At 35.5% G+C, this 24,966-nt stretch overlaps 2 protein-coding genes across 7 annotated transcripts; one reads left to right on the forward strand and one right to left on the reverse strand.

Moving 5' to 3' along the window:
* Positions 1–41: 41 nt before the first annotated feature.
* Positions 42–15,958, reverse strand: LOC101221391 (mediator of RNA polymerase II transcription subunit 8). Of its 2 annotated transcripts, none has more exons than XM_004144370.3 (11): positions 15,555–15,958; positions 15,184–15,308; positions 14,912–15,036; positions 14,614–14,797; positions 12,655–12,762; positions 12,497–12,561; positions 6,950–7,225; positions 5,767–5,976; positions 4,067–4,120; positions 706–766; positions 42–547 (listed from the first exon to the last, which is right to left on the reverse strand). In XM_004144370.3, exons 1-11 carry the CDS (start codon positions 15,767–15,769, stop codon positions 330–332), a joined length of 1,641 nt encoding a protein of 546 aa, XP_004144418.1. In that variant the 5' UTR covers positions 15,770–15,958; the 3' UTR covers positions 42–329. The 2 variants fall into 2 exon arrangements, with proteins under 2 accessions (XP_004144418.1, XP_011651696.1); XM_011653394.2 differs by having other exon boundaries at positions 6,950–7,228.
* A 2,294-nt stretch (positions 15,959–18,252) lies between these two features.
* Positions 18,253–23,932, forward strand: LOC101221632 (E3 ubiquitin-protein ligase MARCH8). 5 transcript variants are annotated; one of them, XM_011653396.2, is made up of 10 exons: positions 18,259–18,548; positions 18,669–18,725; positions 19,594–19,697; positions 21,598–21,929; positions 22,135–22,220; positions 22,435–22,581; positions 22,685–22,787; positions 23,028–23,140; positions 23,290–23,423; positions 23,543–23,932. In XM_011653396.2, the coding sequence occupies exons 4-9, from the start codon at positions 21,686–21,688 to the stop codon at positions 23,380–23,382; spliced, it is 786 nt and encodes a 261-aa protein (XP_011651698.1). In that variant the 5' UTR covers positions 18,259–18,548; positions 18,669–18,725; positions 19,594–19,697; positions 21,598–21,685; the 3' UTR covers positions 23,383–23,423; positions 23,543–23,932. The 5 variants fall into 5 exon arrangements, with proteins under 5 accessions (XP_031738715.1, XP_011651698.1, XP_031738714.1 ...); XM_031882854.1 differs by having other exon boundaries at positions 18,259–18,523; positions 18,626–18,725; XM_031882855.1 differs by having other exon boundaries at positions 18,253–18,725; positions 23,073–23,140.
* Positions 23,933–24,966: the final 1,034 nt, after the last annotated feature.

The following is a 24,966-nucleotide window of genomic DNA, read 5'->3' on the forward strand; positions in this document are numbered from 1 at the left end:
GCGAGGTTTGATTTAATTAGACTAAGAAAAACTGAGGCAAATTAGCAAATGAATTGTATTCTACATAAACAGAGAGCAAAATTTAGCTGTACGTACAAAGGAGAATTTATTAAAGTAAACACTTAATGGCATTAATGTTTAAACCAAGTCAATTCCGTTCGCTCTACGCAGGCCATTTTCACAATTAGCTGCATTAATCTTGTCTACAAAGTAATTAGTACACATAAAATATATAATGGATTGCATTACATGCAATGGAAAAACGCCAAATATGAAGAGTGTAGTGTAGGGTATGCTGACACCCTTTTTCATTTTCCAAAGCACAGTGGTTATTGCTGGTTTTGCTGCCTCTGCTGGCCAAAATTAGGGTGAGTTTGTTGCATATTTTGAAGTGGTACCAAACCTGATTGAAGAGACTGGGCATTTGCTTGCATGTTACCAAATGCACCTTGTGAAGCAAGTTGTGCTTGTTGTTGCTGCTGCTGTTGTGCTTGCTGCTGTTGTTGCATAGGCATCATACCACTAGCACTACCTCCTCCCATGAAAACTGAGGATGAATAAACGCAAGCTGCTTGTTAGAAAGCAATATCGTATAAAATTACACGAAGACCATAAATCATTATTATGCATCTGTCTTGACCAACAAAGTTGTTCATCTAATTCTTGGGATATGCATATATCAGTTAGCCAAGGGGGACTACATACTCTGATCACTTAGAATTTGAGAAGCGTGGTTCCGCTGCAGATTGGTCCCAGATAACCCATGCTGAAACAAATCAAATGCAAGTGAAAAAAGGAAAAATATACTAGGCGTACAAGGTAGAGTGAAGTAAAAATGAGAGTGATGCAGTGCTATCAAGAATAAGGTGAAAAAATGTGAGAAAGCTCATAACGGAATACGGCTTTAATTTGTAGAAGACATGGTACGATCAAAGGATGTTAGCATGAGTAAGTGTGCCTATGTATTTGTTACTTTTACTATTTATCTATTGAGCATACAAAGGATACATACGCTGAAACACAAAAATTAAGCCTAAAATATCACAAATTATCTTAATTTACTGGACATTTTAACCAAGTGTGTACGTACGCTGTAACTATATCAAGTAGCTTCATTTTGTAAATAGATATGATTAGGGTACAATAGGGGTGTCAACATAATTAAGATGTCTTTTAGAAAAAGGAGACATGCTTCTTTATTAATAATAATACTCAAGTACAAGAGCTATACATTGAGAATAATAGAGAAGCCTAGAAATGGGAGAGAGAGAGATAGAGAGGATCAGTAGGTGCATCTATTGATCCTTGGATCTTTTATTTTTAAGTGGAGACAATCATCTTTATTAATAATAATAAATGAGACTAATGCTCAAAGTACAAGATATTGATCCTTAGATCTTCAGACTACTATGCTTATTATTATGTCCCATTGCATTTTTTAACTTTGTATCTTGAGCCTATACTCTTTTCATTATATCAATAAAATATTTGTTTTTGTTTCGAAAAGAAAACATCTAATCACTTGGTTCCACCATGAAAAAAATCAGGTTATGAGAAAGAATGATCATGAAGTTTTGTCACACAAGATGGTATTTGCAAAAAAAGGAAGCCCACATTGAACTAATTTGATCATTCACGAAAGAATCCAAACCTACTTTCAACTGGCAGTGTGATGAATGGCCTTCCCCATTTAAGAAAACCGAAGAACCCATTTGATCATTCTATCCCCTCTTTAAACGCACCTTTTCCAACTCCTTCAGAGTGTTCACACTGACTTCTGGGATATCCTGGCAACCATCTTCTTGGATGCCGGTTAAGCTACCTTTAACGAAAATCTGTCTCTTAACACTTGAAAAGGATTTTGTGAGAAAGAGGGATTCGATTGGGTTTAATTTAAAACATCAACGCTCTTCTAATCAAACAAAAACCAACTTCTTCAGAACCATCACTTGTTGCAATCTCTGCAAATCAATCGGGTAGGAGAAGTCTTTGAAGGCTAGACTACCTTTTGTGATTTTTGGAGGCTCCAAAAAATTCAACATCTCCATAATTTAAAAAGATATTTCCTCTAGAAAAACCAATAAGTTCAACCTTAGAAGTCATGAACCCACATAGATTCTTCTTTAACTTTTAATCTTGCCACAGAGCAATTAACCCCATTGAGAGTTTCTAATGCAATCTGCTCTAACCACCAAAGTGAGCCCCTATAGCCTCAAAAAAATTCCTACTCCAATAATCGAGAGGTAGGTTCCTAATCTTTCTCCAGTTGCCAAAACCCTTCAAAATGCCATGCCTGCTATGTTTAAATTTATTCCATTTTTCAAACAAAAAGATGGAACAGCTCAACTTCTTGCCATTTGCCTTTTTATCAATGAAATCCTTAATTGAGCTTTGATCCAAACTTATCATTGCGCACTTTGCAAACAATGGGTTAATGATAATTTTGGTATTGAAATAGACTTCCAACACCTGTCTAATCTCTTTCCAGTCGTTAAAAGCAAACAATCTCAAAACAATCCACAATTTGTAAAATTCTTGCTGAAAACCTTCCTTATTCTTTTGTACCCAAAAACGTTTGTAATTGTGCTCTATTTTTCAGCCCTCAAAACAGAGAAGAATATTGAACTCTCTGCAAAACTCTTGCTCTGTTTCCCAGACCCCGAAACAGAGGAGAAACAGAGGAAAGTGAAGGTTTCTTATTCTTCACCATTTCTACACAACTACTTTTTTGGGCGCGCACAGGATCTTCTTCACAGACTTCTTGATGCTGACTAGCTAACTTGGAACTTGAAGCTAGATTTCTATGCCATTCCATGTACTCTCGTTTCAACTGAAAACTTCTAATCATTCTCAGAAAAGCCAGCCACCCCTATGCCAATGACCCAAAGGCACATGAATGAAATACCTCCCCCCTTTCTCGGCCTAACTGTACATCTCATAATCCAGCCTGCCTCAACTTTGGACTTAGACAGGCTTGTTCTTCCACAATCATCACTTCCATTCTGAAGGAAGAGCTCATTTACAGATCTTCGAGTAAGCTCCATGATGGCCTCAATGAACCAAAACAATTGTGACTTTGATGCCTTCAAAATCCTCTGTGCTTCAACATCCTTCACTTGGAAGAAAGCACTCTCAAACCAAATACAAAAAAGGGAATGAAGGATTCTACAACTTTCCACTTTCATTTGGACTGCTTGACGGAAGAGAGAGAATCAGAGAAGGGGTCAAAGACAACGGTGATCGGAGAACAGATTGCAGGAGATTGAGTTGAAAAGAAAGAAGAGAGGAGAGAGGAGAGAGGAGAGAGAGGAGAGAACTTACCTTTGATGTTTTTCTTGTGCTTTCATCTTAGACCTCTCTTTACAAAAAGAATGCACCAATACATCAATAGAAGAACACTACATCAAGGAGAGAAGATGGATTCTTTTTGGTTTCAAAACCAAGAGAACAAAAATGGTTTGAACGGCTATGACTAGGGTGAGCAATCAGCCAAGCATAAAGTTCCAACATTAGAAATTTTGGCCAGCAAAGGCATCTTGCCAGAAGGGTGTTGTGAAATTAAGATGTGCTTGTAAGATGTATATGCAAGATATCAAGCTTAGGAGATTCTCATACACCCTACCCTACCCTAGCCTCTTTTCTTATATGCACAGAGCTATTGCATTTTACGACTAAGATGTTGCTTGTATGCAGGGTTATCAAGCTTAGGAGACTCTTGGGACGTTTCAAGTGCAAAACTGGCTTAAATGGAGCATTTAGAGGTCAACAGGGCAATTGGGCTCAAAGGACAGCAAAATTTTCTTATTTAGTTGACAATTGTGGGCTACAATTGAGAAAAGTATTTCACCCAAATCTCCATCAATTTCAGTTTGATCATGCAAAGCTATTGCATTTTCATTCAACTAAGAGACAGCACCTATTTGTATTTTCTAACTAATATAGCCAATAATAAAAGACTACGTCTAGATTTTTATACACCAATAAACCCCAGCCTCGCCTCTTTTGTTCCCCTGAACAGCAGTTGAAAGAAAAAACATCAAAATTTAACGAGCAAACTTGAACCAACCTGCATACGCGACATGAGTGGTTGAGATGACATTGTAGCTGAAATATTTGGTATCTGGGGAAAAGAAATAAGAAGAAAGAATTTTAATAACAATTAAAAGAAAACAGGTAAAATATATTATATCGAGATGTCAACTATCAATTCATATTCTGTTTCTTCTTATCTAAAAAGGAAACAGATAATAAAATGAGACAATACAAAGTAAATAAGGATAAAATGAAAGACAATAGAACGGATCAGCAAGTGCACCCGAACATCTCAACTAGGTTGACACCTCCTTAGCACTCTCATCATCTCCTAGAAATAAACAAGGGACCAAAACTGTCCAGCAAAACAGAACAAGAGAGTCCGATGCAAAAAACATAATAGAAACATCAACTACGTACAAGAACAAGATTAAATTTGGGGAAATATAAAAGTCTTTCAATTAAGGCTAATGTCTTGAATGGAAAACGCTTCAAAAGCTTTTGATAAGGAGCACCATGAGGATTTATTGATCCTCGCAATCTCAGCATGAGTTGTCCATGGGGAAGCTTTGTTTTGAAAGATTCTTTGATTGCGCTCAAACCAAATTTCCGATAACAAAGCCTTTTAACTGCATTGGACCAAAATCAACATTGGTTTCTCTTTTAAAAATTCTGAGTGGAGTCAGCACCCCAACTTTTAATGGTGTTAAAGTTAAAAATGTTCTCCTAGAATACATGTCCAAGCAGCACTTTCGTGGCAAATTTTCAACCTATAGGCCTCATCTCAAGGCTACAAATTTGACATAGACTGAGCAAAATGCTACCCCAAAAAATATCTCAAAGAGATTTGTGAAAGGAACTCAAATTTTAGATCTGGATTAACTGCTAGTGAAATCAATCCTGACTACAGGTGTCAAAAAAATAAGTGATTCAAAATTACATCTACAGTTTGAGGACTTCGTGTCATATTACTTTCATATTTAATTTGCAGTGGAAGAAAATGGTTGCTGCACAGCTACAAGCCAATTTTATTTAATGTTGTTGTGAAATCTCATTTTGGGAATGTCTTGAGTCTCTGACTCTCTAAAGTCTTTAATCAATTTTGTAACTAAGCAACAGTTCTCGTGACCAGCTGAAGATTTATTTTGCAACTGAACAGTCTTTTAATACATTCTCCCTTCTTAGAGAATGGAAACTCTCTTATCTGAAAAAAAGAATGTATCATTTGGCTATATTAATTGATAAAAGTAGGATTTGATATAAGAGAAATTGTTATTTAGATATAAAGTGGAATTAGTGGGTAATAGGACAAATTGGCAGCATCACGTCACCAGATAAAAGTACCAACAATACTTGGCCATGTTAACAAAACGAGAAGAAAACTTGCCAAAAGGAACAACCCAGATGGAGCTCTAGGACCTTCAGTTCTAATTTCGCTAAAGCAACACAGCTACTTGTGAATGGAGAGGAAAAGAAAAGCCTGTATTCCAAGAGGTCAATACAAGGGTCAAAGTAGTCTTCTCTTCATATGCAGTAGGCAGTAATTTCACTCCTTGAAACAACATGTTTGAGGGTGGAAAATTAACCTCAAGTATCTACAAACCTTGAACAGCATACCATTTACTTCACAGTTCATGCAATCTACTTGATTGAAGGTAATATAATCCAAATACATCTAAAAGAAAGAAAAGAGAACACTAATTATTAACAAAATAAAGGATGGAGATATCTGACCATTTGAGAAGTTGGTGTAGTCTGGGCAACATTAAACAAACTACTGTTAGCAGCACCAGAAAACTGGTGCAAATGACGATTCATTTGATTTCCTTGGCCTAGTTGGCTTTGAGTAATTCCATGTTGAACATGCCCAGAAGACATCTGCCTTCCCTGAAATTGCTGGTGTGCTAGTGGCTGTGAAAACTGCATCTGATGCTGTCCATGAATCTGGCATGGTCATATAATAAAAGAAAATATAACTGATTCCAGAGAAATCAAGGACCACAGTTTTTTTTTTTTTTTTGAAAAGGAAACAAGACTATATTAAGGAACACAGTTTGAATTGTGGATTAAGGAAACTGAACTCCATGTATATTCAGTTAATGCTTCTACATTGGTAATTATCCTTGTGTAATGAGTTGAGTGGTCACCCAATTGAAAGCACAGCGACTACCAATTAAAAATGTTTTTTATGGGACTTCAATTAAAATATGGCATTGCTCAAGTAATGAGTGTATAGTATAGGTCGATGGGGAGATCGGTTTCCTTTTCAAAAAAGAAAAAAGGTATAAATGGATGGGGAAAATGTTTTGCAATAGCTATCCATAAACAAACATGATGCTTATCACTAAGAGAAAGACAATAAAATAATATGGAATGGGCCACGGTTATTTTGATATCCAGGAATTGCCATGAATGCATTTTTTTTCCTATTATAAGTCGAAGAATGGTTTCTGCCCAACATAGCACCATAAATGTTAATATCTAATTTTAATAGTACAATAAGTGTTAATATCTAATTTCAATAGTACCATAAATGTTAATATCTAATTTTACCGACTCCATGAACGAAGAAGGTCCCAGAGGAAAAGATAAGCAAAGCTAGGACTTTGGGTAGTTGTACCACTAAGTACAAAATATGGCTTCTTGGTGGGCCTCTTTACATTCAAAATTCTTTTGTAACTACAACATCTTGATGATTATCAAATGATTGGCAAGTTCTTGCCATGTAGTAAGCCTCTTGGAAGGGGGCTTCCTATACCCTCGGCCCTAGGCTGTATACCTTTTGATGTATATATCTATAGGAGGTCGAGGTCCATTGTTTCTTTAAAAAAATGTGAGGCTAATAACATTGAGAAAAATTGTTACCAATTAAGTTGTCACAAGTGCTATTATTTATTCAAGTATCAGAAATCATTACCTGTCCTATTCCTTGCATAGAAGACTGTCTCATCTGTTGTTGAGCAAGGAGATGCTGATGCTGAGGTAGCATCAATTTCCTTTGTTGAACCTGCTGAAGTTGCTGCTGTTGCTGTTGTTGGGTCTGCTGTTGAGGAGAAGGTGTGTTCATAACGTTCGCACTTGACCTTGGAGAGTTAGCATATGGCATTGGCGAGGTTGAGTTGTCAAAGGATGTGGCACTCGTAGCACCAGAAGGCGAAGCAGCTGATCTTCCAACAAGTTGTGATCCAGGAGGCTGCTTTAAATATCAAGTGAAAAGGACGATCAACAGCATTCTTACAAAGAATTTTTTTAAAAAAAGGAAACAGTCTCTTCATCAAGATAATGAAATGAGACAAAGCTCAACGTACAAAATGGATACAAAAGCAAAAGGTCAAAAGGACTAGGAGGCGCATTTGGGCATCTTAACTAGGTTGACACCCCGTAGCATCCTCATCATATCCAACTACCAAAATGAAGTCATACAAGGCTCACAAACCAGAAAATAGTCATATGAGTACAAGTCATGTTCCACAATTTTTGTTCAATCAAAATTACATAAACTAACATAATCAGCCAATCAACGAAGCTGGAAATATGATAGCTTGCAATTTAAGCTTAGGTCTTGAATGGAAAAATCTGCACACTTACAAAGAAATAAGAATTGAACCTCCTGATTATATGCATGTCTATAGAACAACGACAAAGTAAGATTAAAAAAAACTATTGATGTCATGATGATATGAAGTATGTAACTATTTTTTTAATAGAAATTTTAATCGAGAAGAAATAAAAGAATATGATGGCATATAAAAAACCAAGCCTACAAAAAACCCCACTACATAAAAAGCTTCCAACTACGTAAAATGTTGCCCATAGAGTAAATAGAAAAAGTCTTTTGTTTTAGCATAACTTTCATTGAGAAAGAATGAAAGAAAACAAGAGCATACAAAAAAACAAACCCACCAAAACACCCCAACTAGAAGAAGGGGTTCAACTAAGTAAAATGTTACCGATGGAATAATTACAAAAGATCTTCGAAATTGAAACCCAAAGGAATACATGAAATTTAATGAGGGACCAAACCTCGTTGTGAGCCCTTTCCCTTCTATGAAACACCCTATCATTCATCTCCTCCCAAATTTGTTTAATCATCTCATTAAATTTCTCTAAAGAAAGTTAAACGAGGAACGCGCCCTAACTTCTGCAAAATTAAATGAAGAAATCCACAAATTCGAACCATATGATTTAAATTTTCCCTTTCCTTCCATCAAAGGATACACCAAAAAGGACCCACTAATTGGGGCATCTTCCTTGAAAGTCCATTCATGATGTTCACACGACCATGTAAGACTTTCCACGTGAAGAATTTAACTTTTCTAGGAACCTTAATTCTCCACAAAGCATCAAAGGCTGAGTCACTAATGGGAGAAGGGTCCAACAAATGCCGAAAGATTAACTTACAAGAGAATCCCTTTAAGGGATTAGGACTCCAAACACAAACAATCCTTCTCTCAATCCTAAAATGAAACTCACTCTTCTATCAAATATAGACAAGAGACAACCTCTGCCATTTCACTATTGAACAGGGAACAATGGAACCCAAATGAGAACAAGACAAAGATCCTCGTCCAAACAAAGAAACTAGAGATCAAAGGGTTCTTTAAGAGGGGAAATTGTATAAACAAGGAAACATAAAGCAAGGGTGGTCTATCCCTCACCCACCGATCCTCCCAATCATATGTTTCCTTACCTTCACCCACTACACAACAGACAAAATGGGAAAAGGAGGAGAGCTCAAGGAAAATATTCTTCCACAGGTTATGGTACATATCATTTAAGCCCACTAGACAACCATTCAACGCAATGAATGCTATGCTTATATTCTTCCCATTAACCCACCAATTAACAAAATGTGAGCCTTTTCCTCCATTCATCTCTTCCCAAAGGATGGACATCCCTCATAAGATGCATCTATAAACAAAACCCGAGGCTCAAAAAAGGAAAAGATAATAAATGGGAACCTCACTCAAAATCAATAGAATCAAATTGAGTTACCAACTTTGGAGAAGAAGCTCTTCTTTCAAGAGAAGTCTCTTCCTTACCTTTTCCACCCGTTTTTTTATTAAACATTTCCAACCGTTAAAACACGTGATTATTCACTTCACCGAGAGATCCCACATAATAGCAGACACCTATCTCCTAAGCTTACCTGATAGACCACCAATTGTAATACAATATGGCAGAAGGAAGACAAATGGAATGGCACGTGCACAGGTGATGGAAGTGGAGGAAGTGGAAACCACCTTAGTGGGGACCACAGTTAGTTACATGGGGGGAGGTTAAAAGGGAGAGATAGAAGGAAAGAAGGGGTGGTTAATCAGTTTCTGGAAGTGGAGGTCTGTAATTTCTTGGAGAGCAGGGAATGCAGAAAGTATTCAGTTTATGTAGTCTAGCAAGTTATTTCCATTATCGTGAAGTACTTTTCTGTTTTGATGTTTTATTTCGAAATTGGTTTATTTTTGTATTAGGTCTTCTGTTGTTCTTTGTTTTCAAGGTTGTGTTAGTACTATTTTCTGTAAAAGTTTGGCTGTTTAATAAAATAATAAAACACACTTCTTGGTGTTCTATCATTTTAGTATCAGAGACGTTTGAATATGTGAAGTTCAATACCATGGCTCAAAAGCAAATCGAGGAAAAGTTGGAAACGGTAGATCAAGAAATATCCGGCATTCGAACAGAATTACATGATCTGCCAACAATCAAGGAAGACATTTCATCTTTGGCAAAGCGTATTGAAGGGCTAGGAGTGCAGGCTGAGAAGCAACAACAGCAACAGCAGACACTGTTGAATGATCAAGGGAAGACAACGATGGAAGAAGTACCGGAAGGATCATCAAGTAAAATTGACAGCATGGTTGATGTTAGTGAATCGATGATGATGGAAGAAAAATCTGATGAAAAACACACTAAGTTGGAGGGTGAAGATTCTGCAGGCGACAGAAGCAAATTTAGAAAATTGAAATGCAAGTTTTGTGGGAAATGATCCTCCTAATTCTTGGTTGTTTAGAGCTAAGAGATACTTTCAGATACACAAACTGAGTGAGTCAGAAAAATGACTGTCCATCATTAGTTTTTATGGAGCAACATTGGATTGGTATAGATCTCATGAAGATCGTGAACCGTTTGTTAATTGGGAAGATTTAAAGAGAAGACTTATTATTCAATTTCGATCAGGCCGTGAGGGATCAATCTTGGGCAGATTTTTAACAGTAAAACAAGACACTACAGTGGATGAATACAAAAGGTTATTTGATAAATTGGTGGCACCTTTGCCTTTTCTGCAGAAGACAGTCATAGAAGAGACATTTATGAATGGTTTGAAACCTTGGATTAAGGCAGAAATGGAATGCTGGAACCAGTTGGGCTTGCTCATATGATGAAGTTGGCCTAAAAAATTGAGAACCGAGAGGTGATAAGGGGTGAATCAGACCTCAAATATGCAGGGGATGGTAAAATCCAGGTTTCTACTTCTTTAAATACTCAATTTCCTATAGTTTTCAATGACAATAAGTTAGGAGGTGCTGTTCCAATGAGGATTATCACACTTCGAGGAGTGGTTAAGGAAACTAATCGACAGGAAGGACCATCAAGACGGCTTTCTGATGCTGAGTTTCAAGCCAGATGTGAGAAAGAACTCTGTTTTCGTTGTGAGGAAAAATTTTATGCAGGCCATAGATGTAAGGTGAAGGATCAGAAGGAACTCAGTTGTTCAAGAAAATGGGGAGGAATTGGTAGTGGAAGAGGATGACTATACAGAGGAACCTAAGGTAAAAGCTATTGAACTTGATATTGAAAAAAAAAGAACCAGTGATAGAATTGTCATTAAATTTGGTGGTGGGATTAACAAATCCGGGCACAATAAAAATAAAAGAAGTAATTCAAGGGATGTCAGTGGTGGTTTTGATAGATTGCAGTGCAACGCATAACTTTATTTCTGAAAAATTAGTGGCTCAATTGAAATTGTCCTTGGAGGAAACTTCTCACTATGGGGTCGGGTACTGCTGTGAAAGAAAAGGGAAAGGGCATATGTAGTCAAGTGGAAATAGCATTGGGTGATTGGAAACTTGTTGATAATTTCCTACCATTAGAGTTGGGAGGAGTGGATGTCATCCTTGGAATGCAATGGTTGCACACGCTGGGGGTAGTAACTGAAGTAGATTGGCGGAAACTCACTTCAACTTTCATACAAAATGAAAAGAAGATTGTTCTAAGGGGTGACCTGAGTTTGAAAAAGACTAGAGTGAGTTTGAAACACATGATGAAGACATGGACACCATATGATCAAGGTTTCTTGATAGAATGTCGAGCTTTGGAGGGAGGAATGACATTTGCCGAATTGTATGGGATTGATGATGTTCCTACAATTCAAGAATTACTACCAGCAGATATTTTTGGCTATCGTAAAAATCCAGCAATAAAGGAGTGGGAAGTGCTTATTAGTTGGAAAAGAATACCACCTCATGAGGCTACATGGGAGAATTGTGATGATTTTGCACGACAGGGTCCTCATTTCCAACTTGAGGACAAAGGTGTCTTTGGAGAGGAAGAATAATGATAGACCACCAATTGTAATACAATATGGCAGAAGGAAGACAAATGGAGTGGCACGTGCACAGGTGATGGAAGTGGAGGAAGTGGAAACCACCTTAGTGGGGACCAACCACCTTAGTGGAGACCACAGTTAGTTACATGGGGGGAGGTTAAAAGGGAGAGATGGAAGGAAAGATGGCGATGGTTAATCAGTTTCTGGAAGTGGAGGGCTGTAATTTCCTGGAGAGCAGGGAATGCAAAAAGTTTTCAGTTTTTGTAGTCTGTTGCAAGTTATTTCCATTATCGTGAAGTACTTTTCTGTTTTGATGTTTTATGTTGAACTTGGTTCATTTCTATATTAGTTCTTGTGTTGTTCTTTGTTTTCAAGGTTGTGTTAGTACTATTTTCTGTAAAAGTTTGGTTGTTTAATAAAATAATAGAACACACTACTTGGTGTTCTATCATTACCCTATTAATTTTGATCCATACATTAGCCTCAAAAATAACATGTAGAGTTCTTATTATATCTAAATGTGCAAACCAAACAATCCAAGTGCCCGAGTTCAACACCAATAATAATGCAAATAATCATAGGAAGAGCAGGGAAAAGAAAGAATTGCGAGAATAGGAGACAGTCGGCAAGAAAATGTTCAATTATTTTATTCCTAACAGTACTATACTATCTAACGTCATCTTTCAAGGAAGAATGAATGGTAGATACAACTCATAAGTCATAACCAAAGAAATCCTAATAAAATTAGGAACCAACTGATACAAGATAATTCAATCACGTACATAAGAGAACCTCGAATGAAACGAAATCTGTTAGCCAAAAGTTGCTTCCCCTTGGAGAACTTAGTTTACATTCTATAACTTAAGAAGATGCAAATAAATCATTAAGAAACCATTTCAAGGAGCAAGGACATCATCTAACCTGTATCACTGCTCCTTGACTACTAATATTATTTGACGTTAGAGGAGTACTCTTTGCATACATACCTGAAAGAGATTTTGTTAAACAATTACAAGTTAGTGCAATTTAGTAAATTAATCTATAAACCATTTATGTTTGAAAAGACAAATGAACGTTACCGGACGTTTCGTTAAAACTCTGCACTCCATCACCTGCATTCAGCACATCTATCAAATGCATCGGAAGTGTTGGCGTAATTTGTCGTTGCTCACCAGGTAATCTTAATCCTGCATGTAAATATAAGATTCATTTACAAGGCATGACTACTGCACTTATTGAAAAAATTAGGAGAGGACAAATATAGAAGCAAATGAAACTTCAAGTTTGAGCCAAGTTTTAACAATAGATCCAAGTAAACCAAAAAATAATGTTATAAATCATATGCATCGGCATCAAGGACTTCTCTTTTATTTTATTTTATTTTATTTTTCTTTATAATGAGAAAACAACATTTGAGAAAAAAAAATGAAAGAATTTACCAGGATCCAAAAAGAATAATCCTACATAAAGGTAGGCCACTAAAGAAAGGGCCATCAGTTGCGTAAAATAATGCTCTATTGTCAATACAAAAAACTTTTGTAACTGAAACTGAGAGAAATATGGAATCTAACGAAGGATCTGATGAGCCTTTTGTCTTGCCGAAGCCCAACAGCTTAACTAACGAACTAATGGTTTACAAATAACCTAGAAATTGGAGTAAATATTGAGAAACAAACGCGTAAACAATTACATTGAGGTGCATGTATCTCACTGTCTTTTAAGAGACTACGTATTCCTTTATACCAAGGCACCAGATATTGTCTAACATGTCTCCTCCAAGATACAATCACACAACTGAAATGTTTGTAGCTCAAACCACTTTGCAACTATAACATTAGGCTCAAAGCTTGACAACAAAGAACATCTCCCTTTTGGCCATTTGCTCTAAAGAGCACAAAAGAGAGAAAAATGAAACAGTACGGAGGAAATGATTGAAGATCTTGCATTCTATTGTGTGTTGAGAATTTTTGCAAGAGAGATATTTGAAGGAGAATATTAGATCTTGGAATTTAATAGAAAAGGCTACTTGTTTTTTTTTTAAATGGAAACAAGCCTCTTCAAATAGAAAAGATTACTAGTTGACAACCCTCTTTTTCTTTTCTTTTTTTTTTTTTTTTTTTTGAAATTTGTAAGGGTTTAGATCAGCTTATGCACATCTCGACTAATCTCACAAAACAATTGATTTAACCCTACAACATTTGGATGTCGAGAAAACTCATAGGACACTAAATTCTAGCTAGGTAGATCAGGGACTGAGCCTGTGACCTCTCAACCCTTTATCAAAGTCATGTCCCCTATTTACCATTAGGTCAATCCATAATGGTTCCTCTTTTTCAGATATTACTTTTAACACCTTATACCCACATCTTTTGCAAGAATTAAATCAGTTTTCCAAGCCTCATAGTGTGGGCTTGCTACTTAGTTGGGGCCTTCAAGTGTTTGGGAAGGATGAAGAAGGATGATAGATCAATTGGTTTAGGGGATCCAACTAAGCTAGGATCCCTACAGCCTCATTGACCGAAGGAACAGAGCATTTTTTGCCATATATGCATCCTCCATAATTCATATGGTCATTTATTTTTCGCCATATATGCATCCTCCATAATTCATATGGTCATTTTACGAGGTCGCATCACTCCCATTCTACAACACTCCACTTCTCCTTTCTCCCTCAGCAACTCTTTCACAAAATTTCAAACAATTTAGTCATTCAAATCAACTCTCCCAAAAAGCAAGTTATTGTGTCTAATTCATACAACAATGGAGAAATGGCTGTTACACAAGTTAGAATGTTCATATTCAATTATGCACAAAAAAATTGATAAAGATATCATGAATAAAGAAATAAATATACAAATCAGTAATCTTCATAGATATGTGACAAGTTGGCAAGAAGTCTAAATATAATATTGCTTTTTTTGGTAAATGTCGATCATGAGTGGACTTACAAGCCATGATGCAGTACTAAACAATATATGAACTACAAATAATTAAAACTAAGATACTAACCAATAACTATAAAAGTAAAAAAATATCACCTTCCCCAAAGTTAACAGCAGCTCGGAGTAAATTTTCTTGCTCCTGAATTTTTGCAGCTTGAGCCTTATCTAAGGTTGGAGCTATTGCTGGCCCTTGACGCATTCCGAAGCAATATGCTTTTCGAGTTTCAGCTAATATTTTTTCAGCACTTTCACAGGCTGCTCCAATCATTTCAATTCTAGTCTGTAAGAAAAGTAAACCTAAATGCCAGATACATAAGAAAGTATGTGATTTAATGAATTTCTTTAGAACACGGGGAGTTCTACGACCTATAATTATTTAACAAACTTCTAGTACCTTTAATTTCTCAATCTGTGTAGATACTGGCATGTTGTGCATCCCAAGAAGCAACTGCTCTCGTTTCGAATTGTCATCTACCTCCATCTCAGGCAATAGTTTTGAGGACAACATAACTGGTAGTACTGGGCTCACAAAAAGAAAAAAGAAAGAAAAATTAGTTGAAATCAAAATTTACAAATAAATGAATGATTGTTCAAGCGTACAAAACAAAAACTAAGCATTTCTTCCTTTTACTTCAGCAAATACTTGGAAGGGATGCAGGGACATACTTGTAGAGTTCTCTGCATTAACATTCTTTGGATGTACAACGAAAGCCTTCGAAACTTTCTTGATTTCGTCAACAATGTTGAAAAGCTCGAGATTCACCATAGAATACTGCCCCAGTATGTCTTGCCTGGCGTAAAAATCAACTATACAGTCGGCCAGTAGAGGAGAATATCGAAATATAAATAGAAAGATAGATAGAAGGATATTAAGAAGCTTTGATGTCTAGAAAATAATCAGTATGTAAATCCACGAGATAGAGAAAAAAATTACTTTCTAACACTAACGTGCTATCAATCGCCAATGACGAACATAAAAATTCAAGCATATTTGGAAAATATCACAAGAGAAAACTAGGCGAAAAATGAAAGTAGACCATTTAGGTGTGGTATTGGTGCGACCATAGACATCAAAATCTTCAAGGATCCGAGAAATGGCTTTAAAGAGAGTAGTAGCTCGATTCTTCAGAGCCTCCAGGTTCAACTGTTGCTGAACTGCCTGGTTTAGCCTTTCCGCGAAAACCACCTGCTGCGCCGGAAGAGGCTGTTGCTGCTGAGGCTGATTCTGCACCGCCCCGTCAATGGTCGCCATTAGCGAAAGACACCAGTTGGCCTGTTCGATGCGAGTAACGTACAACGGGTACGGGGAGTGTAGATCTCGCTCGGGTCTGGCTGCGAGGCCAGGCTTGCCTGAGGTGCTCCGATTGATACCGTTTTACCTGGAAGCGTATATCTATTTGATCCCAAATTAAATGTAATTTTCAATAACTATTTGATTCTCATGTTCTTTCTTATAAAGTGGCGTTGATAAAATAAATTCCCGAAAAAGATTAGGTACTTCAATTATTCAAATGAACAAAAATATATATATATTTGTTAAGCTCGACCATAAGTTAAATGAATATCTTTTACATAACATATAGTTTTAACTTAATTCAATCAAATCAAACTAAACTATTAATTAATTCTTCAATTAATTAATTTATAAATTAAATATTGTATATTTAATTTAATCCAAATTTGAATCATAGTTAAATATAAATTTCTCTTATAACATATAGTTCTAATGTGAATCATATACGCATTTAATTTTAACTTATAGTTTTCATATGAATCTAATTCATATTAAATTAATATTTGAACACATTCAAATATTTTCTCTCTCATAAATTAATTTTGATTCATATCCAAAATTAAATTTATATAATAAAGTTTAATTAAAATATTAACTTTATATTATAATATATCACAATACATTATATTAAGGGGCACTTGCAAAAATTGGAAAAAAAAGTTATGATAACAGAACCCATCCATGTCACTGCATTTTCTAAATTGCAAAAATAGCAGAGTTATAACCACTAACCCTCTAATAGGCCTCTGATAACCCTCAAATAGCCTTCTGATAGTCGTCTAATAAGTGTCTGATATCACTAATTACTTGTCATATTCGTAATATGCATAAAAGATGTGTCATGGACTGGGTTTTTCTAAATATTTTTGTCGTTTGATACAATTTTCCTTATATTAGTTCTCAACGTGAATTTGAACATTTCAAATTACAACCAATATAAATAAATTTCATTACCCTTTACGAGCTAGGAATGGGACCTAACGGACCTACAAATCAGAAGCCACAACGATATGAGATTAATTAACTAATGTCATTCACCACATTCATAAATATTTGTGTTAACTGTGTGCACGCCACTAAAGACGCACATCTGAACTCTTCTCAATGTATATATATTTCTATGTCCACGAATATAAACCAATACTAGTAAGTTAGTCATTCACAAGTGTTCGTAATACCAACTTGGTCAAATTACCGTTTTACCTTTAGGTTACTTATAGTCCTTAAATACCATTGCTCATTTAATGAACAACTTGTTTATGGTCCAACCAATAAACAAAAACCCTCCCATGCCATAAAGAGGGTAAGACCATTTGTTCTCTGAATACATCATTTAAGGGAACACTCATTTACTTACCCTAAAATCGGGAACAAATGAATTTCATCTTGTGTGATTATATTCATAGCTCCCCACTCGGTCTTGTTCCCAAAATGATAAGCATATTGAGTCGACAATCTGGTCACTCTCACCCATACAAATCAAAGGACAATCCTCACGAACATGAGTTCATAACACACTTAGGATTAAGACTCAATTACATAGGTTGTTCTAATGAAATAGAAACCTAACTAGTTAACAAAGTTACAACCAGTGGTTACTTTAGTGGTTTGGTCTTATAGGATACCCTCACTCGCATCATAGGAAAATTCTTAGGAGGTCACCAAACATATAATTGCTTCAAGTTAATAGGGTGACATCCTGAGAATTTTTCTAGGATGCATGTGAGTGAGGACAAAGCATGTTTGAAAGGACTTGTGTTTTGTGAGGAGAACTTTCAATCTAATAAGTCGTTAGGAATAGTAAGGATGATGTTGCCAGGTCGCATGAGAATTTTCCTAGAATGCACGTGAGTGAGGACAAATCATGCTGAAAGGACTCGTGTTGGTTTGTAGGGAGAACTTTCATTCTAATAAACCTTAAGAATAGTAAGGATGATGCTGCAGAATTTTTCTAGAATGCATGTGCTTGAGGACAAAGCATGCTGAAAGGATTCGTGTTAGTTTGTGGGGAGAACTTTCATTCTAATAAGCCTTTAAGAATAGTAAGGATGTAGGAGATGCAGGGAAATATTCGAGATCAAAATTCCAAATTCTGATACGAATCCTAGGTTTGGGACGTTATTATTAATAACCTTAGAAAAAACTATACTTTTTATAGAAGGATATTAATAACTTATACTTTTTATCGAAGAATATTAACAACCTTAACAAAAAAAAAATGAACTTTTTTATTAATAAAGTTTTATCACTTTTTTATTAAGATATTTTATATATATTAAAAATGTTATTTTAGAAGAAAATCAAAATAAAATGGTTTGGTTAGTTTTAACCTTTTCTTAAAAAATGGAATTCCTATTTTTCCAACTATACCATTTTCCAAATATAATAAATAGCAATGTTCCGATGAGGTAGGTCTTTTTTGCTTATGAATTATTTATTTTTATTTTTCTGGTGAGGTGATACTATTGAATTCTCGGGTTAACCAAATAATCGGGTCAGTTTATACTTCCAATTTTCCCTTTTCTTCCCCCAATTTTCAAGCTCTCTTGATTTCCCTTTCTCCACACATCTGAAGCTCTCGCCGGGCTCGCCGCAACTCGCCTCCCTCCCTGCTCGTCGCAACTCCCTTACTCGCTTGTGTAGATTTCATATTTGATTCTGCATTCCACCGCTCTTACTACCGCTCCGAGGGGTAGTTTCTTGTGTTTAGAAGTACGTACTATATGATACATTCCAGGTATGTTTGAGGATTGATGTTTACTGCTTTTTTAATTCACTTTGCTTCGTGCGGAACGGTGTCTCTGGAATCAAAAGCTATTGGGGGTGTTTATGCATCAACCTCTTTATATGAATATAGAGCTATCTCGATCCTCCAATAGAAGACTGCTGTTCTTTACAACTCACTCAGAATAATGTATGCTCTGTTCTTTACAAATCATAGTTTGAATGCAAGATTAAATATTATTAATTATTCAGATCTGTACGAGTTCACTTTATATATTTCATTGAATCATATCTTCAATGCGATGGTGGTTTTTTTTATACATAGGCACGCTTCATAATAGTTTATGGAATACATTTATTTCCAGTTCATTTAAGATCCCTTGTTAAAGATTGTGATTTGTTGCTTTGAAGCTGTTCATTTTTCGGCAAGACATTTGGATCCTTGAAGTTTAGATCATGAATCCTCTCTGGCCTTGTTCGATCATTCCTTCAGTAGTTTTTGGAGATGAAATTTTGTTTTAATGTATTGTTTTGTGTTTTGATTGCTATTCCTGTGGTTGTATTTGTTAGTGGTTGTCTGCTTGTTAGTTTCATTTTCAATTTTCTATTTTAGTTTCCAGTTCAGATTCGGGTTAGTCGCTTTTGTATCCATATTCTGGCATCTTTGGGTTGGGTTTTTGTTGTCTTGTTGTCTCCTAATCGCTATTCCATTTCAATGTATCAATGAAAATCTCATAATCGCTATTCCATTCCACATGTTATGAATCTTACTGAAGAAAATTATACAGTCATGAAAATTACTCAATGGTTCTTGTAAAATTTTCAGTCTAACTTAGAAATCATATCTCAAAAAATATGTATTTGATAAGAACTGCCGCTAATATAGTGCATCTTTGACTAACTGAATCATGCCTCATTATTTTTCTTAATCAATGTACTAGGAAGTTTGCATAATCTCTGGTCATGTTTAAACTGCAGTATTTTGGAATAAAAAGTATTTTTGTGTTCATTTCCTTTAAGTTTCACTTAATCTTTCCATACTCTTTGGTGTGTTGCAGAAAGTTATCATTCTGTACCTTGGAATGTTGGACCGGAGAAACATGGACGTGTTCTTGGTTATGGGGTAGGTGTTACCCCTTCTGAGTTTGGATCATCGTCTAAGGTATGCGATCTTGAGCGTCACCTTAATGAGTCTGAAAAACATCTTAACGAATCTAAACGACATAGAAAAACTGAGGTACAAACACTCCAGGATAGAATTAACGAATTAGAAAACCGTTTTGAGGACAGATTCCAAACTATGATGGCAGAGATGCACAAACATGTTTCTAGTTGATTGAGTGCCGTAGTCTAATGTTATAGAACATTTTGAGATTGCAATTTGGATGTTGTAGATTGTCATTCTTATACATGGATCAGAATTCTTATCTCCATGAATCAGAATTCTTTCTGCTGTTTTTGTTCCTCCTTGGCGGCAGCAGCAGCTACAAATGACCTTATGAAGCTTTTCCTTTAGATTCTCTTCATAGTCTTCATAGTCTTCATAGTCTTCATAGTCTTGCTGTTATTCTTAGTTTTTGATGGCCAAGCCAGTTCTTTGTTTAAGCCCTTTATGTCTCTTTTATACGGATTGCTTTCTTTTGTACTCTGCTTTATGCCTTTTGTTTTCTTTATACTTTGAGCTTTAGTTTCATACCATTTTCTTAATGGGTTCAAAAAAAAAAAAAAAAAAAATTACTGCCTATTCTGTCAAGTTTCTCTTACAAACATTATTTGTACTTGTAGATTAACTGTCATAAGAAACTAAACCACCTCACTGAGGCTAATAATGTAAGCTTCAATATTACTATCAAGAGCCTAATGTTTCTGAAATTGTTTTTGAGGTCTATCATTTACATTTTTACATGGACCTAATTCTCATTGTGTTGTGGAAATTTAAGGATCTAAGAACTGCTCCTGACTGGAGAATAGAATTTTGGAGAATTTTCTACTTTGATGGATAGGATTGGCTGATTGGTAAGCTTGGTAGTTGGTTATATCACTCCTAAAAGAATAAGTTTGGATTTCAGAAAGTTGATGGAATTCCGAATTGCATGAAAAAAGAAGTTATAGAGGTTGTGGCAATTGGCAGGAAGACACTTCTTACACTCTTGTCTCCCAAGCTTGCCACAGCTCTGAAGGATTGATGAATTGGCAAGATTTCAATACCAGAAGGCAGGAAGTACTATGTAAGGACCCAACACCTGCCACTCAGTAAAATCCCAACAATGCAATAGAGAAACAGAGACAGTACTCTGTATTTATATATAGATATAGTTATAATAGAAGACAATGTTCATGTACTTTCCTCTAACAACAAAAATACCACACTAGACAATATCAACAAGAAGAAAATAGTAAAGACAAGGATAACACTCCAGCTAATTTGAGAATGCTGGCCTTTTCCTCCAAAAGCTGCTGCTGTTCTTTTCTCAATGATGATGCCTTCAGTAATCCCAAAAACATTCCCTTATATACTCCCATACCTTCCAGTGGGTCCCACATCAGAATGTTCCATAAACCTAATAGGTTAAGCTACCCCTGGTTCTTATCTTTTCTGCCCCTACGTTTGTATGTGTGAATAATAGGGGGTCTAACATACTAACCAGCCCAAACCAATTTCTCGTTGGTAGGCTAGGTACCAGGAGTTCACTTCTATTCCTGTGAATTGTTGTGGCCATGGCGCCCCAAGGAATCTCAAGCACTTGATGAGAACAAACTCAAGTATTAACATTAACGGTATAGGGTTTGCAGCGATAAACTTTTATCTGAAAACAAATAATGTATATTATTTACTGTTAAAATAAAAGCCAAGGTTAAGGTTGCATATAAGGTCACCTCCACCTAGATTTGGAATATATAGAAATCGTTATTGCGTCTTCTAATATTGGTCTATAGCATGAGGATGTGGAAGTTGTGAGAAGAGAATGAAATATCATCTTGTGGTTAAATATTTACTTTTTGATATTCTGTGTATGTGATTCTGTGGCAGCTTGATTGTTTTACTTTCCCCTATTATGCAGGCTCGTTAGTTTCCATGTAAATGGTCAACTTGAACAATAGCTCAGGCGATGACTCTACTAGTCTGACACAAGAGCGAGGCTTAACACAATGCAACTGGTACCAAATCATGATGAGAATAAAGATGATATTCTGGAACGTGCGCCCATTTTAAGTCAATTGGATTTTCTGCCACAGTCTGTGGGGTCGTCATCCTCTGCTGAGATTGCTGAGATTATAGCTATAGGGAGAGAGAGCTCTGTTAGTGATGATGATTTACACAATCCTAACATTGATGAAACTTGTCATCTGGTGAATGACCAACCACAATGTCGTATATGCCTTGACACTGGAGGTTTTTAACATTCCTTTCTGTTCAATGTGTAATCCTATTTCATCAACATCAGTTAAGACATATTTCTCATGTATTTATTTAACAAATAAGAATGCTATCCTTAGGCTCACTTGTGGGTTAAGACTCAGTACACACGCATATCTTGTTTTTCTTCTTCCAAGGATTTTGTTTACCTTTTCTAGTATGAATATGATTTTGGTTTCAGGAGAAGATTTAATTGCTCCATGCCATTGCAAAGGCACTCAAAAGTATGTCCATAGATCTTGTCTTGATAATTGGAGGTCCACAAAGGTCAGTTTTCCCTCACTTCGTGTTTGCTTCTCTGTTCTTAATTCACACTTTTCCTGGGTAATGGACTGTGGTATCAACTGCTACACGTAAAACTTTTACTTACCGTTATCAATCTAATACATCTGCTTTCATATGCCTTTACGAACTTGTCTAATTCAAGAATGATCAAGTTTTCAAGGTTTTGACATCTAATCGATTTCAGTAATTCTGTCAGGAGGGCTTTGCTTTTGCTCATTGTACAGAGTGCAGAGCTATGTTTGTGTTACGTGCAAATGTCCCTCCTGATCGCTGGTGGTTGAGACTGAAGTTTCAATTTCTTGTTGCTAGGGACCATGCGTTCATTTTCATCATTGTTCAACTGGTACGTTAGCGTAGTTATGTGTTCAATTGGCTCATTCACCTGTGTCAAGGTGTTTAATACGAGTTAGGCTGAATGTTCATTATTATCCATGTGCTTTGAACAGATTGTGGCATTCTTAGGGGTGTTGGTGTATAAATTTTACGGAGAGGAACTAAGGGAAATGTTTGGCTATGAAGAACACCCATACGGGTTCTATGCCATGGCTGGTATACTGAGGCTTCCTACTTAACTCCTTTCTTTTTATTTTTTATATCTGTATTGGATTTATTAGTGTAAGTGAATATTCTCACAATTTTTTGGTTTCATTTGATTAGAAGAATTTAAGAAATTAAGATATGCAGTTGAATGAATCCTTGAATGAAATTAAGTACCGGCATTAGAAAAAAACCGTAGTTGCTGTACTATCTGTCTTTTTTATTCTTTGTTCTACAATTTCTTTTCTGCAGTCTTGGCTATCATCTTGGTTGGCTTACTCTATGGTTTCTTCATAGCCATTATATGCGGGCAGAGGATAAATGAACGCCACTACCATGTTCTCGCTAAGCAAGAACTGACAAAGGTCCAGTAACAATTTAAAGAGAAAAATATTGCAAATTTAATTATATTTTCCCCCATTTCATTTCTCCTTTGTGCCGCAACTGTTGGCTTCCTTTAGTCTTCTCAAATCCTTCCCTGCTTACTCAATTCACATAGCTTTATTTGTTTCAGGAATATATAGTTGAAGATCGAGAACATAACAAGAACGTTCCTGAATTAGACCCCAGTCATGTTATGGAGCTAAGGTTGTTGGGCCTGTATTAATCTGAAATCTTTCGCTGAATCCATTGTGCACTTCACTTCCAGTAAGGAGACTATCTTGTATTCCTTTCCATGTTTATGTATCACAAGTGGAGAATTAGCACTATACTATAGGTAGAATTGGATCACAATTACTTCGCATAGTCTTTTCTTTTCTTCTCAGGTTAGTATTGATCTTGCGGATGTACTTTCAGTCTGGTCAAACAAAGCAATTTGCCAGCAAGAAGTGTATTTCCGAAATCCCCTGAATTCATATCGAACAACGTGTTTGTTTCATTCTCGTTGTTTATCCAAGCGATCTGTTTGAACAAATAAATGCAGTGGAAAGGCATAATATTTGAGAGGAGAATTCTTGCTGGGAGTTGCTTTGATTTTATTAATTTTGTTGTATAAATGGACATTTTACATTATGGGGAAATTATTTCCTCCCCTCCCCTCCCCTCCCGCTTACCCCTGAAGTTTTATTCTCATTTCATATATCATTTTGAATTTTTATTTTCTTTTGTTGATAAAAAATGGCTTGTTTAAATTAGTGGATTAAATCTTATATTTATGTAATTTTTAGATATTCTGAAATTGTAAATTATATTTTAGTTATTGAATTATCTAGGTAAGTTGATTTTGGTCTCTTGGACTATAGGTCCAATTCCATCCGTAAGTCGAATGATTTGTTAGTTTTTCTAAAGTGGTTATTTTCACTTTTAACAAAATAAACCAAAATGTTTATAAAATATAGCAAATATTACTCTCTGTATGATTGATTACTAATTGTGTGATAAATAATTATCTTGGTCTATCGTGGTTTTCATTGATAGATATTGATATTTTGTTATATTTGTAATTAATTTAAAAAAATTCTATCATTCAAAATATTTTTTCAATTTTAAATTGGTTTTTGATATTCAAGTCCAATTTTATTAAATGATAATTAATAATAAAATGGTTGGAGTTTTCTTTTTAGTAAAAATTAAGAGGGGATTTGAATTTAAGACATGTCCTTAAGTATATATAGATGTCAATGTGTTAGAGCTTTTGTGTCAATGTGTTAGAGCTTTTGTTGGCATAATAGTGTGTTATTGTTAGCAAACTTTTAAATAATTGTAGTATTGATAATAAACACTGAAAAATTTCTCAAAATGATTAATGAGCCAAACTACTTGTCATGATGCGGTGCGGAAGTTGTCAACAACTATATCAAGGAGTTAGTTGTGTGTAGGAAGGTAACCCTATGATACTCGTAAAATAGTTACCGAGTTTTGTAGTTCACAAAACCATATGGGCACTCTATAACACTCATAAATTGGTTATACTTTTTCTTCGATTTAAATTTTTATATTCAAACTAGAAAATGAATAATAATAATAATAATAAAATAGTGTAAAATTTGATAAATAAACTGGTTGTGAAATAGTTGTAGGCAAGCTGTAAAATAAATAAAGTAATAGGATGAGATAAAATAATAGAAAGAGGTTGTGATAAAATAACAAACACAAATAATATAAGCATACAAAATAAAGCAAGATGCAAAAAATAATAATAATAACATGGCCAAATAATAAACAACTCATGCTATATCAAATAAATAAA

The sequence above is a fragment of the Cucumis sativus genome, chromosome 3, assembly GCF_000004075.3.
Source record: "Cucumis sativus cultivar 9930 chromosome 3, Cucumber_9930_V3, whole genome shotgun sequence".
NCBI classification, from domain to species: Eukaryota; Viridiplantae; Streptophyta; class Magnoliopsida; order Cucurbitales; family Cucurbitaceae; genus Cucumis; species Cucumis sativus.

What these genes read in the sequence shown, in the direction of transcription:
- LOC101221391 (XM_011653394.2), bottom strand. Translation starts at nt 15,769, where the DNA reads ATGGCGACCATTGACGGGGCGGTGCAGAATCAGCCTCAGCAGCAACAG. An exon ending in TAATGCAGAGAACTCTACAA is followed by an intron (nt 15,037 to 15,183) that starts GTATGTCCCTGC and finishes TTGTGAGCCCAG; the next exon opens with TACTACCAGTTATGTTGTCC. An exon ending in CTATGCAAGGAATAGGACAG is followed by an intron (nt 5,977 to 6,949) that starts GTAATGATTTCT and finishes TGACCATGCCAG; the next exon opens with ATTCATGGACAGCATCAGAT.
- LOC101221632 (XM_011653396.2), top strand. Translation starts at nt 21,686, where the DNA reads ATGCAACTGGTACCAAATCATGATGAGAATAAAGATGATATTCTGGAA. An exon ending in TATATGCCTTGACACTGGAG is followed by an intron (nt 21,930 to 22,134) that starts GTTTTTAACATT and finishes TTTTGGTTTCAG; the next exon opens with GAGAAGATTTAATTGCTCCA. An exon ending in CTAAGCAAGAACTGACAAAG is followed by an intron (nt 23,141 to 23,289) that starts GTCCAGTAACAA and finishes TATTTGTTTCAG; the next exon opens with GAATATATAGTTGAAGATCG.